The 17,250-nt window shown below is 46.7% G+C and overlaps 1 protein-coding gene across 1 annotated transcript in view; it reads right to left on the bottom strand.

The window, feature by feature from the left end:
- LOC110492646 (receptor-type tyrosine-protein phosphatase F) overlaps positions 1 to 17,250 on the bottom strand; it is a 349,905-nt gene that overhangs the window by 300,743 nt on the left and 31,912 nt on the right. Inside the window, 1 exon segment of the mRNA XM_090182892.1 lies at positions 3,148 to 3,376. Within this exon segment, the coding sequence (XP_090039018.1) occupies positions 3,148 to 3,250 (103 nt within the window). The 5' untranslated portion in view covers positions 3,251 to 3,376.

The raw sequence follows: 17,250 nt of genomic DNA, 5'->3' as shown, positions 1-17,250 counted from the left end.
CTGTAGATCTCTGCAGTTCATCCAGAGTGATCATGGGCCTCTTGGCTGCATCTCTGATCAGTCTTCTCCTTGTATGAGCTGAAAGTTTAGAGGGACGGCCAGGTCTTGGTAGATTTGCAGTGGTCTGATACTCCTTCCATTTCAATATTATCGCTTGCACAGTGCTCCTTGGGATGTTTAAAGCTTGGGAAATCATTTTGTATCCAAATCCGGCTTTAAACTTCTTCACAACAGTATCTCGGACCTGCCTGGTGTGTTCCTTGTTCTTCATGATGCTCTCTGCGCTTTTAACGGACCTCTGAGACTATCACAGTGCAGGTGCATTTCTATGAAGACTTGATTACACACAGGTGGATTGTATTTATCATCATTAGTCATTTAGGTCAACATTGCATCATTCAGAGATCCTCATTGAACTTCTGGAGAGAGTTTGCTGCACTGAAAGTAAAGGGGCTGAATAATTTTGCACGCCCAATTTTTCAGTTTTTGATTTGTTAACAAAGTTTGAAATATCCAATAAATGTCGTTCCACTTCATGATTGTGTCCCACTTGTTGTTGATTCTTCACAAAAAAATACAGTTTTATATCTTTATGTTTGAAGCCTGAAATGTGGCAAAAGGTCGCAAAGTTCAAGGGGGCCGAATACTTTCGCAAGGCACTGTATGTACTGAGTTAAAATGGGCCCTGGAGTGGTATGTACGGGGTTAAAATGGGCCCTGGAGTGGTATGTACGGAGTTAAAATGGGCCCTGGAGTGGTATGTACTGAGTTAAAATGGGCCCTGGAGTGGTATGTACAGAGTTAAAATGGGCCCTGGAGTGGTATGTACAGAGTTAAAATGGGCCCTGGAGTGGTATGTACAGAGTTAAAATGGGCCCTGGAGTGGTATGTACTGAGTTAAAATGGGCCCTGGAGTGGTATGTACGGAGTTAAAATGGGCCCTGGAGTGGTATGTACGGAGTTAAAATGGGCCCTGGAGTGGTATGTACGGGGTTAAAATGGGCCCTGGAGTGGTATGTACGGGGTTAACCTCTTAGAGCTCTAGGGGCGCTATTTCATTTTTGGATAAAAAACGTTCCCGTTTTAAGCGCGATATTTTGTCACGAAAAGATGCTCGACTATGCATATTCTTGACAGTTTTGGAAAGAAAACACTCTGAAGTTTCAGAATCTGCAAAGATTTTGTCTGTAAGTGCCCCAGAACTCATTCTACAGGCGAAACCAAGATGATGCATCACCCAGGAATTAGCAGAATTTCTGAAGCTCTGTTTTCCATTCTCTCCTTATATGGCTGTGATTGCGCAAGGAATGAGCCTACACTTTCTGTCGTTCGCCCAAGGTCTTAGCAGCATTGTGACGTATTTGTAGGCATATCATTGGAAGATTGGCCATAAGAGACTACATTTTCCAGAGGTCCGCCCGGTGTCCTTTGTCTAAATTTGTGCGTAATCTTCAGGTGCGGTCATTTTCTCCTGGGATTCAGGAGAGAAAGCATGTGTCCAAGAACGATGTATCAATGAAGAGATATGTGAAAAACACCTTGAGGATTGATTCTAAACAACGTTTGCCATGTTTTCAGTCGATATTATGGAGTTAATTTGGAAAAAAGTTTGCGTTTTGAGGACTGAATTTATGGATTTTTTTTGGTAGCCAAATGTGATGTATAAAACGGAGCTATTTCTAATACACAAGGAATCTTTTTGGAAAAACTGAGCATCTGCTATCTAACTGAGAGTATCCTCATTGAAAACATCAGAAGTTCTTCAAAGGTAAATGATTTTATTTGAAGGCTTTTATGTTTTTGTTAATGTTGCGTGCTGGATGCTAACGCTAATGCTAACGCTAAATGCTAACGCGAAATGCTAACTCTAGCTAGCTACTTTTACACAAATGATTGTTTTCCTATGGTTGAGAAGCATATTTTGAAAATCTGAGATGACAGTGTTGTTTACAAAAGGCTAAGCTTGAGAGATGGCATATTTATTTCATTTCATTTGCGATTTTCATAAATAGTTAACGTTGTGTTATGCTAATGAGCTTGCTGATAGATTTACACAATCCTGGATACAGGGGTTTTTTCATAGCTAAACGTGACGCAGAAAACGGAGCGATTTGTCCTAAACAAATAATCTTTCAGGAAAAACTGAACATTTGCTATCTGAGAGTCTCCTCATTGAAAACATCTGAAGTTCTTCAAAGGTAAATGATTTTTTTGAATGCTTTTCTGTTTTTTTGTGTAAATGTTGCCAGCTGAATGCTAATGCTAAATGCTACGTTAGCCATCAATACTGTTACACAAATGCTTGTTTTGCAATGGTTGAGAAGCATATTTTGAAAATCTGAGATGACAGTGTTGTTAACAAAAGGCTAAGCTTGAGAGCTAGCATATTTATTTCATTTCATTTGCGATTTTCATGAATAGTTAACGTTGCGTTATGGTAATGAGCTTGAGTCTGTATTCACGAACCCGGATCCGGGATGGGGAGATCAGAAAGGTTAAAATGGGCCCTGGAGTGGTATGTACGGGGTTAAAATGGGCCCTGGAGTGGTATGTACGGGGTTAAAATGGGCCCTGGAGTGGTATGTACAGGGTTAAAATGGGCCCTGGAGTGGTATGTACGGGGTTAAAATGGGCCCTGGAGTGGTATGTACGGGGTTAAAATGGGCCCTGGAGTGGTATGTACAGAGTTAAAATGGGCCCTGGAGTGGTATGTACAGAGTTAAATTAAGCAGCAAATTGCACAGCGTGAGCAGCGTCTCCTTAAGCAAACAAACAAACAAACAAACAAGCTAGAGCAAAAAATGAATATTCAGCAGTCCAGTTTAATGTAATAGTGCACTTCTGTTAAGAGGCAGACCGACTGAACAAATTACACGATGAACTACAAGTCGAAGTCTATTTGGTCTCTTCCATCGGTATAAAATCTAAAGAAACATACGTCTTTGTTAATGTATTATAATATATGCCATTTAGTAAACGCTTTTATCCAAAACAACTTAAAAGTACAGCGAGTGTGTTTTAGTAAGTGACTCCAACTCCAACTTGAGTGTTATTAACGCCATGAACCACAGGTATGGCTGTATTCTGGCATGATCCTGGGGTTTAAAGAGCATGTTTTTAGTCATACATGAAGTACAGTATACTTACTGTCAGCCTGAGAGGAGAGCACCAGGCAGCTGAGTAGCAGCAGGAGGGATGGCACCGCCCCCCTGGGCAGGAGGGGAACTGCAGGGTGAATGTTTGGCACCATGATGGTCCAGGTTGGCACAGCGACTCCTCCTCCTCGCTCCCCTCAACGAAGACACAAAACGCCGACTCCTCTTCGCTCCCCTCAACGAAGACAGACACCTCACCTCACACGATCAAACACAGACACCTGGGAGGAGACAGAGAAAAGACAGGACGTTAGTGTTTTCATTTAAATCTGATCTGATCTGATCTGATCTGACGGAAGTCATCTGCAAAACGCTGGTACAAAAGCCAGACAAGAAAAAAAGTGTAGCTTGGATCCATCAAAGACACAATCGGTAACAACACTATCCAGGCTATATAACACCAGGCTATATAACACCAGGCTATATAACACCAGGCTATATAACACCAGGCTATATAACACCAGGCTATATAACACCAGGCTATATAACACCAGGCTATATAACACCAGGCTATATAACACCAGGCTATATAACACCAGACTATATAACACCAGGCTATATAACACCAGGCTATATAACACCAGGCTATATAACACCAGGCTATATAACACCAGGCTATATAACACCAGGCTATATAACACCAGACTATATAACACCAGGCTATATAACACCAGGCTATATAACACCAGGCTATATAACACCAGGCTATATAACACCAGGCTATATAACACCAGGCTATATAACACCAGGCTATATAACACCAGGCTATATAACACCAGGCTATATAACACCAGGCTATATAACACCAGGCTATATAACACCAGAGACCGCCGCATTAGCAGTTTCCTAAACGTTAAGAAATGCAGCATAACAACCAACAGAGAATCGTGGGGAGACAAGAAAACTAACCCCTACTTGACGGGGAATAGCTACCCCTCTAACCCCTCCTTGACAGGAGATAGCTACCCCTCTAACTCCTCCTTGACAGGAGATAGCTACCCCTCTAACTCCTCCTTGACAGGAGATAGCTACCCCTCTAACCCCTCCTTGACAGGAGATAGCTACCCCTCTAACTCCTCCTTGACAGGAGATAGCTACCCCTACTTGACGGGCGATAGCTACCCCTTTAACAGCTCCTTGACGGGCGATAGCTACCCCTCTAACCCCTCCTTGACGGGTGATAGCTACCCCTCTAACCCCTCCTTGACGGGTGATAGCTACCCCTCTAACCCCTCCTTGACGGGTGATAGCTACCCCTCTAACCCCTCCTAGACGGGTGATAGCTACCCCTCTAACCCCTCCTAGACGGGTGATAGCTACCCCTCTAACCCCTCCTAGACGGGTGATAGCTACCCCTCTAACCCCTCCTAGACGGGTGATAGCTACCCCTCTAACCCCTCCTAGACGGGTGATAGCTACCCCTCTAACCCCTCATTGATGGGCGATAGCTACCCCTCTAACCCCTCCTTGATGGGTGATAGCTACCCCTCTAACCCCTCCTTGACGGGTGATAGCTACCCCTCTAACCCCTCCTTGACGGGTGATAGCTACCCCTCTAACCCCTCCTTGATGGGTGATAGCTACCCCTCTAACCCCTCCTTGATGGGTGATAGCTACCCCTACTTGACGGGTGATAGCTACCCCTCTAATCCCTCCTTGATGGGTGATAGCTACCCCTCTAACCCCTCCTTGATGGCTACCCCTACTTGACGGGTGATAGCTACCCCTCTAACCCCTCCTTGACGGGCGATAGCTACACCTCTAACCCCTCCTTGACGGGTGATAGCTACCCCTCTAAACCCTCCTTGACGGGAGATAGCTACCCCTACTTGACGGGCGATAGCTACCCCTCTAACCCCTCCTTGATGGGTGATAGCTACCCCTCTAACCCCTCCTTGACGGGCGATAGCTACCCCTCTAACCCCTCCTTGACGGGTGATAGCTACCCCTACTTGACGGGTGATAGCTATCCCTCTAACCCCTCCATGACGGGTGATAGCTACCCCTCTAACCCCTCCTTGGCGGGTGATAGCTACCCCTCTAACCCCTCCTTAGCGGGTGATAGCTACCCCTCTAACCCCTCCTTGACGGGTGATAGCTACCCCTCTAACCCCTCCTTGACGGGTGATAGCTCCCCCTCTAACCCCTCCTTGACAGGTGATAGCTACCCCTCTAACCCCTCCTTGATGGGTGATAGCTACCCCTCTAACCCCTCCTTGACGGGTGATAGCTACCCCTCTAACCCCTCCTTGACGGGTGATAGCTACCCCTCTAACCCCTCCTTGATGGGTGATAGCTACCCCTCTAACCCCTCCTTGACGGGTGATAGCTACCCCTCTAACCCCTCCTTGACGGGTGATAGCTACCCCTCTAACCCCTCCTTGACGGGTGATAGCTACCCCTCTAACCCCTCCTTGATGGGTGATAGCTACCCCTCTAACCCCTCCTAGACGGGTGATAGCTACCCCTCTAACCCCTCCTAGACGGGTGATAGCTACCCATCTAACCCCTCCTTGATGGGTGATAGCTACCCCTCTAACCCCTCCTAGACGGGTGATAGCTACCCCTGTAACCCCTCCTAGACGGGTGATAGCTACCCCTCTAACCCCTCCATGACGGGCGATAGCTGGGGACAGACTAGTACACAGTGACTCCCTGGGGACAGACTAGTACACAGTGACACCCTGGGGAGTCATACCTTCTCATACCTTAACTTATACCTTAACTCATACCTTCTCTAGGGACCTGGGGGAACAGACAGTTCAGGAAACAGAAAAATGAAAAATAACAATTGTCAAGGAACAGAATCAGAACCGGGAACGAAAGTGATCAATACTGTTCCGGAATAGAACTGTTATTTTAAAAGCATAGGAACCGCTTAATAACGATATTTTACGTTCTGGGCATTTATTTCCAGTCCCACAAAAAACACAACAAAGCATATTTTCAAAGCCCTCACTCTGTCACTCAGAAACTAATTCCAGCGTCTGACTGCCAGCTGGAAATCTTTGCCAGTATGTATGTAGGCTACCTGTCCCTCCGAAGCCTAGGCTACTGTAGCCCCTCCCCCCCAAAGCCTAGACTAATGTAGCCCCGCCCCCTCCAAAGCCTAGGCTACTGTAGCCCCTCCCCCCCAAAGCCTAGACTAATTTAGCCCCTCCTCCCCCAAAGCCTAGGCTACTGTAGCCCCTCCCCCTCCAAAGCCTAGACTAATGTAGCCCCGCCCCCCCCAAAGCCTAGGCTACTGTTGCCTACTGATGTTACAAGCGTGATTTAGAAATTAGGGAGAGATGAGTTTTTGTTTTATTTCCGATGCCCCTCTGCACACACATGCTTGTCCAACATTAAGACAACTCTCAGAAGTTCAAAGACATTCAACGTTTCCTCCGTAGGTATAATCCTGTGGGTCTAATTCAGATAATGCATGTTATAACAATCTACCCAGCGCTTCCAGCCAAGCCTCCTCTCTCCTCCGCAATCTTTCACTCACATCTTGCGGCCTACACTTGTCTGTCCAATGCATGTAAACGACTAGATCTTGCCCACTCTACAGCCAACCTGCTCAAACTGCACCGATTGGTGAACTCATTTATTGTCTTGCTAAATAAAAAGGGACCAGAAAGGAACAACATCGGTTCGGTTCTGAACTTTATTTTGCTGGAACGGAACAAAGAAAATAATGGTTCTGTTCAGAACTAAACGATTGGAAAAGAATGTTGGTTCCAAACCCTCTGCTTTTTCTCAGAGATGTGGTGCCAAGAAACTAAAACACGGTTCCTTCTACCAGCCTCCTACAGAATACAAAATGTGTCCATGCTTGGTGGGTGACCAGTCAGCGTTCAGTTAGAGAAACAACTGCTAAACCTCTCTAAAAACCTGCAGAGGTGTTGACTAGCCCATTACTCACAGGACTGTTTCAATACACACACAGAGAGCCCCCCCCCCCTCTCCCACAGAGAGATTTTAACAAGCTAAAAATTCAACAACCCAAAAAATGTCTCTCTTCATCCGGGCCTTTAATCTCTTTTGACAAGTTGCTTGGCGAAGAAAGGAGAAGGATGAGAATGAGAAGAAAGTGAGGTAACGCCTTGGCGTGCCGTGTGTTATGAGTCACAGCGTTGCCCCGTCGGCTGTTTCACCTCGGACTCCCTGTATCTCATAATTTTACCTTTATTCCCACAGAGGAAAAAAAAACACCCCCAAGTTAACTGAACGCCTAAGAAAGTGAATCTTATTCTCCACGTTCTTTGGGCCTGGGATTTGTTGGTATTATAAGTCTGTAGGTAGAGAGAGAGAGAGAGGAGAGAGAGGAGAGAGAGGAGAGAGAGGAGAGAGAGGAGAGAGAGGAGAGAGAGAGGAGAGAGAGAGAGAGAGAGAGAGAGAGAGAGAGAGAGAGAGAGAGAGAGAGAGAGAGAGAGAGAGAGAGAGAGAGAGAGAGAGAGAGAGAGACAGCGAGAGAGAGAGACAGCGAGAGAGAGAGAGAGAGAGAGACAGAGAGAGAGAGAGAGAGACAGAGAGAGAGAGAGACACACAGAGAGAGAGAGAGAGAGAGACACACAGAGAGAGAGAGAGAGAGAGACACACAGAGAGAGAGAGAGAGAGACACACAGAGAGACAGAGAGAGAGAGAGAGAGAGAGAGAGACAGACAGACAGACATACAGAGAGAGAGAGAGACAGAGAGAGAGACACAGAGAGAGAGAGAGAGAGAGAGAGAGACACACAGAGAGAGAGAGAGACAGAGAGAGAGAGAGAGAGAGACACAGAGAGAGAGACACAGAGAGAGAGAGAGACACAGAGAGAGAGAGAGAGACACACAGAGAGAGAAACAGAGAGAGAGAGAGAGAGAGACATTAAATTCTACAACCACCTAAAAGGAAGCGATTCCCAAACCTTCCATAACAAAGCCATCACCTACAGAGAGATGAACCTGGAGAAGAGTCCCCTAAGCAAGCTGGTCCTTGTTCACAAACCCACCCCACAGAGCCACAGGACAGAAGCGCAATTAGACCCAACCAAATCATGAGAAAACAAAAAGATAATTACTTGACACATTGGAAAGAATTAACAAAAAAACAGAGCAAACTAGAATGCTATTTGGCCCTAAACAGAGACTGACCCAAACTTAAGGAAAGCTTTGACTAAGTACAGACTCCGTGAGCATAGCCTTGCTATTGAGAAAGGCCGCCGTAGGCAGACCTGGCTCTCAAGAGAAGACAGGCTATGTGCTCACTGCCCACAAAATGAGGTGGAAATTGAGCTGCACTTCCTAACCTCTTGCCTAATGTATGACCATATTAGAGACACATATTTCCTTTAGATTACACTGATCCACAAAAAATCCGAACAACCCATATTTATGCTTATATATACTTTAACCATTTGTATATCGTTACAACACTGTATATATACGTAATATGACATTTGTAATGTTTATTTCACTTTTGTATATTATCTACTTCACTTGCTTTGGCAATGTTAACATATGTTCCCCATGCCAATAAAGCCCCTTGAATTGAATTGAGAGAGCGTCAGAGAGAGAGAGAGAGAGAGAGAGAGAGAGTCAGAGAGACAGAGAGAGAGGGCAGAGTGTGAGAGGACAGAGAGAGAGAGAGAGAGAGAGAGAGAGAAAGGACAGAGAGAGAGAGAGAGAGGACAGAGAGTGAGAGGACAGAGAGAGAGAGAGAGAGAGAGAGACAGAGACAGGGAGAGAGAGAGAGAGAGAGGACAGAGAGTGAGAGGACAGAGAGAGAGAGAGAGAGAGGCAGGGAGAGAGAGAAAGGACAGAGAGTGAGAGGACAGAGAGAGAGAGAGAGAGGGAGAGAGACCGAGAGTGAGAGGACAGGGAGAGAGAGAAAGGACAGAGAGTGAGAGGACAGAGAGAGAGAGACTGATAAAACTTGGCATGTCGCTTTGTGAGCTCCAAACTCTTGGCAGCGAGGGGGTATCTTTCACAGCAGATGAGTGTGTGTGTGTAGGGATATCTTTCACAGCAGGTAGGTGTGTGAGTGTGTGTGTGTGTGCGTGCGTGCGTGGATATCTTTCAGATGCCAGAGAGAGACAGATGCTTTTCATCTTCAATCAGACACATTCCTGGAGGCATGATGTTTACTCTGCATTTATTTATTTATTATTATTTTGTTTGTCCCCTGCGGATTAGCACCCCCTGGCCACACGCAAATACACTGGGGAGGTGTGTGTGTGTGTGTGTGTGTGTGTGTGTGTGTGTGTGTGTGTGTGTGTGTGTGTGTTGCATGTAAATCTGCTCCACTAACACACAGCAGGGTATGAGAGGAGTGACTGCAGTGTGAGACAGCAGGGTATGAGAGGAGTGACTGCAGTGTGAGACAGCAGGGTATGAGAGGAGTGACTGCAGTGTGAGACAGCAGGGTATGAGAGGAGTGACTGCAGTGTGAGACAGCAGGGTATGAGAGGAGGGACTGCAGTGTGAGACAGCAGGGTATGAGAGGAGTGACTGCAGTGCGAGACAGCAGGGTATGAGAGGAGTGACTGCAGTGTGAGACAGCAGGGTATGAGAGGAGTGACTGCAGAGTGAGACAGCAGGGTATGAGAGGAGGGACTGCAGTGTGAGACAGCAGGGTATGAGAGGAGTGACTGCAGTGTGAGACAGCAGGGTATGAGAGGAGTGCACAGGAAGAGCAGTGTCTACTAACATGTGAGAGAGAGAAACAGAGAGAGAGAGAAACAGAGAGAGAGAGAAACAGAGAGAGAGAGAAACAGAGAGAGAGAGAGAGAGAGAGAGAGAAACAGAGAGAGAAACAGAGAGAGAAACAGAGAGAGAAAGAGAGAGAAAGGGAGAGAGAGAGAAACAGAGAGAGAGAGAAAGAGAGAGAAAGAAACAGAGAGAGAGAGAAACAGAGAGAGAGAGAAACAGAGAGAGAGAATGTGTCCTTGTTAGCATGCGTGTGACTGTGTGATGTATGCAAGCCCTGAATGCTGATTGGCTGACAGACGTGGCATATCAGACCGTATACCACGGGTATGACAAAACATTTATTTTTACTGCTCTAATTACATTGGTAAAGAGTTTATAGTAGCAATAAGGCACCTCGGAAGTTTGTGATATATGATCAATATACCACGGCTAAGGGCTGTGTCCAAGCACTCCACGTTGCATCGTGCCTAAGAACAGCCCTTAGCCGCGGTAAATTGGCCATATAGCAAACTAGTCAACTGATATCTGTCTATGACAGCAAGGCATCTCAGTGGGTGTCAGTCTACATGCCAATATTGACCAGTTGTATCCAACAGTAGTCTATACGGACTCTGAATAACAACATTACAGAAGCTGGTAGAAGACTGGACCAGCAGGCTAGTCTCTCCTCTGTTTGTGAATAAAGGTAGGTGGTGGAGTGAGTCTACTACTTAACTACTCTCTCCACTGTCAAATTGTACCATTAACAATCCCACAGGAACCTCGTTAACTAGTCACTTTTCCAAGACAAGTCAGAGCAGGCTTCCACTAAAGCCTAGACCAGGGGGAGGTTTAAAGAACAGCCATAGACCAGGGGAAGGTTTAAAGAACAGCCATAGACAAGGGCGAGGTTTACAGAACAGCCATAGACCATGGGGAGGTTTAAAGAACAGCCATAGACCAGGGGGAGGCTTTAAAGAACAGCCATAGACCAGGGTGGAGGTTTACAGAACAGCCATAGACCAGGGGGAGGTTTACAGAACAGCCATAGACCAGGGGGAGGTTTAAAGAACAGCCATAGACAAGGGGGAGGTTTAAAGAACAGCCATAGACCAGGGTGGAGGTTTAAAGAACAGCCATAGACAAGGGGGAGGTTTACAGAACAGCCATAGACCAGGGGGAGGTTTAAAGAACAGCCATAGACCAGGGTGGAGGTTTACAGAACAGCCATAGACCAGGGTGGAGGTTTAAAGAACAGCCATAGACAAGGGGGAGGTTTACAGAACAGCCATAGACCAGGGGGAGGTTTAAAGAACAGCCATAGACCAGGGGGAGGTTTACAGAACAGCCATAGACCAGGGGGAGGTTTAAAGAACAGCCATAGACAAGGGGGAGGTTTAAAGAACAGCCATAGACCAGGGTGGAGGTTTACAGAACAGCCATAGACCAGGGGGAGGTTTACAGAACAGCCATAGACCAGGGGGAGGTTTAAAGAACAGCCATAGACAAGGGGAAGGTTTAAAGAACAGCCATAGACCAGGGGGAGGTTTAAAGAACAGCCATAGACCAGGGTGGAGGTTTAAAGAACAGCCATAGACAAGGGGGAGGTTTAAAGAACAGCCATAGACCAGGGGGAGGTTTAAAGAACAGCCATAGACCAGGGTGGAGGTTTACAGAACAGCCATAGACCAGGGGGAGGTTTAAAGAACAGCCATAGACAAGGGGGAGGTTTAAAGAACAGCCATAGACCAGGGTGGAGGTTTACAGAACAGCCATAGACCAGGGGGAGGTTTACAGAACAGCCATAGACCAGGGGGAGGTTTAAAGAACAGCCATAGACCAGGGGGAGGTTTACAGAACAGCCATAGACCAGGGGGAGGTTTACAGAACAGCCATAGACCAGGGGGAGGTTTAAAGAACAGCCATAGACCAGGGTGGAGGTTTAAAGAACAGCCATAGACCAGGGTGGAGGTTTACAGAACAGCCATAGACCAGGGGGAGGTTTAAAGAACATCCATAGACCAGGGGGAGGTTTACAGAACAGCCCTTCATAATAAAGCCTTGATAATTTTGACAGGCTGCATCACTGCCCGGTACGGCAACAGCACCGCCTTCGATCACATGGTGCTATAGAGTGTGGTGTGGACGGCCCAGTACATCACTGGGGCCCAGCTCCCTGCCACCCAGGACCTCTATATCAGAGTGTGGTGTGGACGGCCCAGTACATCACTGGGGGCCAGCTCCCTGCCACCCAGGACCTCTATATCAGAGTGTGGTGTGGACGGCCCAGTACATCACTGGGGCCCAGCTCCCTGCCACCCAGGACCTCTATATCAGAGTGTGGTGTGGACGGCCCAGTACATCACTGGGGACCAGCTCCCTGCCACCCAGGACCTCTATAAAAGAGACCGCAGTAGGAAGGCCCGGGAAATGGTTAAAGACTCCAATCACCCATGTCATAGACTGTTCTCTCTGCTTCCACACAGCAAGCTGTACATATCTACCTCCATCACTCCAGTATCCCTGTCTCCTTACCCCTATACATATCTACCTATACATATCTACCTCCATCACTCCAGTATCCCTGTCACCTTCTCCCTATACATATCTACCTCCATCACTCCAGTATCCCTGTCACCTTCCCCCTATACATATCTACCTCCATCACTCCAGTATCCCTGTACATGGTAATATGGTAGACCTTCTATATAGTTTGATTACTAACTAACTTATTGGGTGTTCCTCAACATGCATACTACCGTTCTCTGAGCATGCAAATTGGAGCAAATCGAACCAGGTCTAATCGCCCAACATCGGTGCCCCACCTCACTAAATGCTCTTGTGGCTGAATGGAAGCAAGTCCCCGCGGCAATGTTCCAACATCTAGTGGAAAACCTTCCCAGCAGAATGGAGGCTGTTATAGCAGCAATGTTCCAACATCTAGTGGAAAGCCTTCCCAGAAGAGTGGAGGCTGTTATAGCAGCAATGTTCCAACATCTAGTGGAAAACCTTCCCAGCAGAATGGAGGCTGTTATAGCAGCAATGTTCCAACATCTAGTGGAAAGCCTTCCCAGCAGAATGGAGGTTGTTATAGCAGCAATGTTCCAACATCTAGTGGAAAGCCTTCCCAGAAGAGTGGAGGCTGTTATAGCAGCAATGTTCCAACATCTAGTGGAAAACCTTCCCCAGAAGAGTGGAGGCTGTTATAGCAGCAATGTTCCAACATCTAGTGGAAAACCTTCCCAGCAGAATGGAGGCTGTTATAGCAGCAATGTTCCAACATCTAGTGGAAAGCCTTCCCAGAAGAGTGGAGGCTGTTATAGCAGCAATGTTCCAACATCTAGTGGAAAGCCTTCCCAGAAGAGTGGAGGTTGTTATAGCAGCAATGTTCCAACATCTAGTGGAAAACCTTCCCCAGAAGAGTGGAGGCTGTTATAGCAGCAATGTTCCAACATCTAGTGGAAAACCTTCCCCAGAAGAGTGGAGGCTGTTATAGCAGCAAAGGGGGGACCAACTCCATATTAATGCCCATGATTTTGTAATGAGATGTTGGATGAGCAGGTGTCCACATACTTTTGATAATGTAGTGTACTTTCCGTGTGTTTTTCTTATAGTATTACAGTGTTATTGATTATTGCATCGTGGGGTTTTGAGTTTCCAAGAAAGGCATTTCCCTGGACTTGTGCACGTGACATTAAAACTTGAAACTTGAAACTTGCAACCAGGCGCAGGGCTTTTCATAAAGTCGATGGCCACATTGGCCAGGCAGAACCAATGGGCTCAGGACATGTATGTTAGCGGCAGAGATGCTGGATGTCAGCTGGCGTTAAGAGACAGCAGAACAGGTATGTCTGAATAGCTCTGCACAGACAGATGGACATTGTGGTGTCGTTCTGCCTCAGCCAGGGAGTACTCTGCTGGTAGAGACGGACCAACGATGGACGGACCAACGATGGATGGACACACTGCTGAATAAAAACGGTGCAATTGCCCCCTCTCCCTTCCTCCCACCAACTCTCCATCCCACCCTCCCTCCACCCTCCCTCCCACCCCCTCTCCCTCTTACCTCCTCGTTTTACCTCAGCCAGCAACAAAACAGTGTTAGTTTTACCTCAGCCAGCTACCTCAGCCAGCAACAAAACACACCGTGTTTGTTTTTACCTCAGCCAGCTACCTCAGGCAGCAACAAAACACAGTGTTCATTTTACCTCAGCCAGCTACCTCAGGCAGCAACAAAACAGTGTTCATTTTACCTCAGCCAGCTACCTCAGCCAGCAACAAAACACAGTGTTTGTTTTTACCTCAGCCAGCTACCTCAGGCAGCAACAAAACACAGAGTTAGTTTTACCTCAGGCAGCAACAAAACACAGTGTTCATTTTACCTCAGCCAGCTACCTCAGGCAGCAACAAAACACAGTGTTCATTTTACCTCAGCCAGCTACCTCAGGCAGAAACAAAACACAGTGTTCATTTTACCTCAGCCAGTAACAAAACACAGTGTTCATTTTACCTCAGCATACAGAGAATGCATCCCAAATGGGGCCCTATTCCATAGTGCACTAATTTTGAACAGGACCCACAGGGCTCTGGTCTAAAGTAGTGCACTATATAGAGAATAGGCTGCCGTTTTGGATGCAGAGGAGAAAGCCAGAAGTCGGAAAACTCCAGAGAATAACTAGGCCAACATGCTGGGCTGATCTCCATGTAACCAAATGAAGCACTAGCTGAAAGTAACCAAATTACTTCCCCCAACAGCTTCACAAATCCCAGTCTGCATCCTAAATCACACCCTATGCCGTATATAGTGCACTAGTTTTGACCAGGGCCTATAGGGGCTTTGGTCTAAAGCAGTGCACTATATAGGGAATAAAGGTGCCATTTGGGACGCAAACCTTAGTTGTTTCCAGTCTCCACACCAAGCCTGATGGTGCATGTAGTTTTCCAAGGGGGGGGAGAGAGACGAGGCAGAGCACTGACATTCAGCCAACAAAGACTAATGTCCTGTGACCTGGTTGGCTGGTTGGCTGGTTTTACTGGGCCTTTGTTTACAAGGCAATCCTGTCTGGTTAATTGTTAAGGCTTTAGTGCTGGGGGCAGGAGACTGTGAGTGCTCAGTAGAGAAAACACATTCAAGCAAAGAGCATTTCCTTCAGATAACCAATGGCCAAATCTAGCCTGTCTGTCATTCAGATAGCCTAGCCAATATCTACCATTCAGATAGCCTAACCAATATCTATCATTCAGATAACCAATGGCCAAATCTAGCCTGTCTGTCATTCGGATAATTGTCCTGTGAGAATAGGTCAGATCAGCTTGGCAATACATGACTTGGGCCAGACCCAGAAGAGGGAGGGGGGGGGGGGGGGGGGGGTTTGACAGTTCAGACCCCCACGGGACAAAAACGATGAAAGTGTTTTTGTTAAGAGAGGGATGTGATCTTAGCACCTGTAAGAGGGAATTAGTTGTATAACTTTGTACGAGTAAGTAGTCACCGCCCCCTTGAGTGAGGTCAGAGAGCGTGTCAGCCTGACGGAACCTCCCCTTTTTGAAGGACAGTATAAAAAACTATGGGTTATGAATTGACATATCAGACCAGAGAGGTGTCGAGCTGCAGCTCACGTCCAAAGTGATTGGAACTCTGAAATCTGAACACGAGGTAGAGACGATAGTTACCTCCCGGACAATCGCTGGTACGGCTGATTAGTATCTAGAAAAGCTCATTGAAGTGGGACCATTCTACTACTATCTACCATTCAGATAGCCTAGCCAATATCTAGCCTGTCTATAATTCAGATAGCCCAGCCAATATCTACCATTCAGATAGCCTAGCCAATATCTACCATTCAGATAGCCTAAACAATATCTACCATTCAGATAGCCAAAATCTAGCCTGTCTATCATTCAGACAGCCTAGCCCATATCTACCATTCAGATAGCCTAGCCAATATATACCATTCAGATAGCCTAAACAATATCTACCATTCAGATAGACAGGCTAGATTTTGGCTATCATTCAGATAGCCTAGCCACTATCTACCATTCAGATAGCCTAGCCACTATCTACCATTCAGATAGCCTAGCCACTATCTACCATTCAGATAGCCTAGCCACTATCTACCGTTCTGATAGCCTAGCCACTATCTACCGTTCTGATAGCCTAGCCACTATCTACCATTCAGATAGCCTAGCCACTATCTACCATTCAGATAGCCTAGCCACTATCTACCGTTCAGATAGCCTAGCCACTATCTACCGTTCAGATAGCCTAGCCAATATAGCCTAGCCTAGCCAAGACTCTGATTAGTCTAGTCTAAGACATTAAAAGTGCAAGATGTGTGACTACTGAGCAAGGTTCGAAGTGATAAACTACCTTTCTATCAGGTTAGATGTTAGAGAACACGTGGATGTCACACATCGGTCAGGTATGTGACGAGGTCAGCACATGAAGGCCTAAACGTGGTGACGTCAGCACGCAAACGTCGTTAGCGGCACTTTCGCTAGTTTATCAGGATCCCCATTGGCTGTTGCAAAAGCAGCAGCTACTCTTCCTGGGGGTCCGACACAGAACAGGAAACATGATATAATACAGAACATTAAAATAGACAAGAACAACCCAAGGACAGAACTACAGACATTTTCTTTTTTTAAAGGCACACGTAGCCTACATATCAATACATACACACTAACTATCTAGGTCAAACAGGGGAGAGGCGTTGTGCCGCGAGGTGTTGGTTGCTTCATCAGTTTGAGCTGTGGCTCTACCTTCGGAAATCGCTTCGACGTGAATTTAGGCCGTCATCAAACTGTAAACAACAGACATTTATATTTGATGAAATCGATGACGCACATCCTACCTGACACCACCGTGGTAAAATCATCTCGGATCTGGCCAATAAAACACACACACACACACACACACACACACCTAGAACTCCAATCACGTTCCATCATGTCAGTACAACACCAGTTATCAGTGACTCACATCTAAGATAATGTTGTATTTTCACATCCAGCAGATAGGTGAAGTGGAATGTGTTGTTTTACAGGGTCAGCCATGGTAGTACGGCACCCCTGGAGTAAATTAGGGTCACGTGCCTTGCTCAAGGGCACAGACAAATGTTCACCTTGTCGGCTTGGGTATTCGAACCAGCAACCTTTTCGGTTACTGGCCCAACCTGCCGACTACCTCTGGATTTCTCTAGATATGCCTCTACCACAGAACAATCTCCTCCTCAGAGAGGCCTCTACCACAGAGCAATCTCCTCCTCAGAGAGGTCTCTACCACAGAGCAATCTCCTCCTCAGAGAGGTCTCTACCACAGAGCAGTCTCCTCCTCAGAGAGTTCTCTACCACAGAGCAATCTCCTCCTCAGAGAGGTCTCTACCACAGAACAATCTCCTCCTCAGAGAGGCCTCTACCACAGAGCAATCTCCTCCTCAGAG

The sequence above is a fragment of the Oncorhynchus mykiss genome, chromosome 8 (assembly GCF_057628025.1).
Source record: "Oncorhynchus mykiss isolate SJ-2025 chromosome 8, ASM5762802v1, whole genome shotgun sequence".
NCBI lineage: Eukaryota > Metazoa > Chordata > Actinopteri > Salmoniformes > Salmonidae > Oncorhynchus > Oncorhynchus mykiss.
The sequence above is the reverse complement of the archived record's forward strand: the minus strand, read 5'-3'. Positions and strand labels throughout refer to the sequence as shown.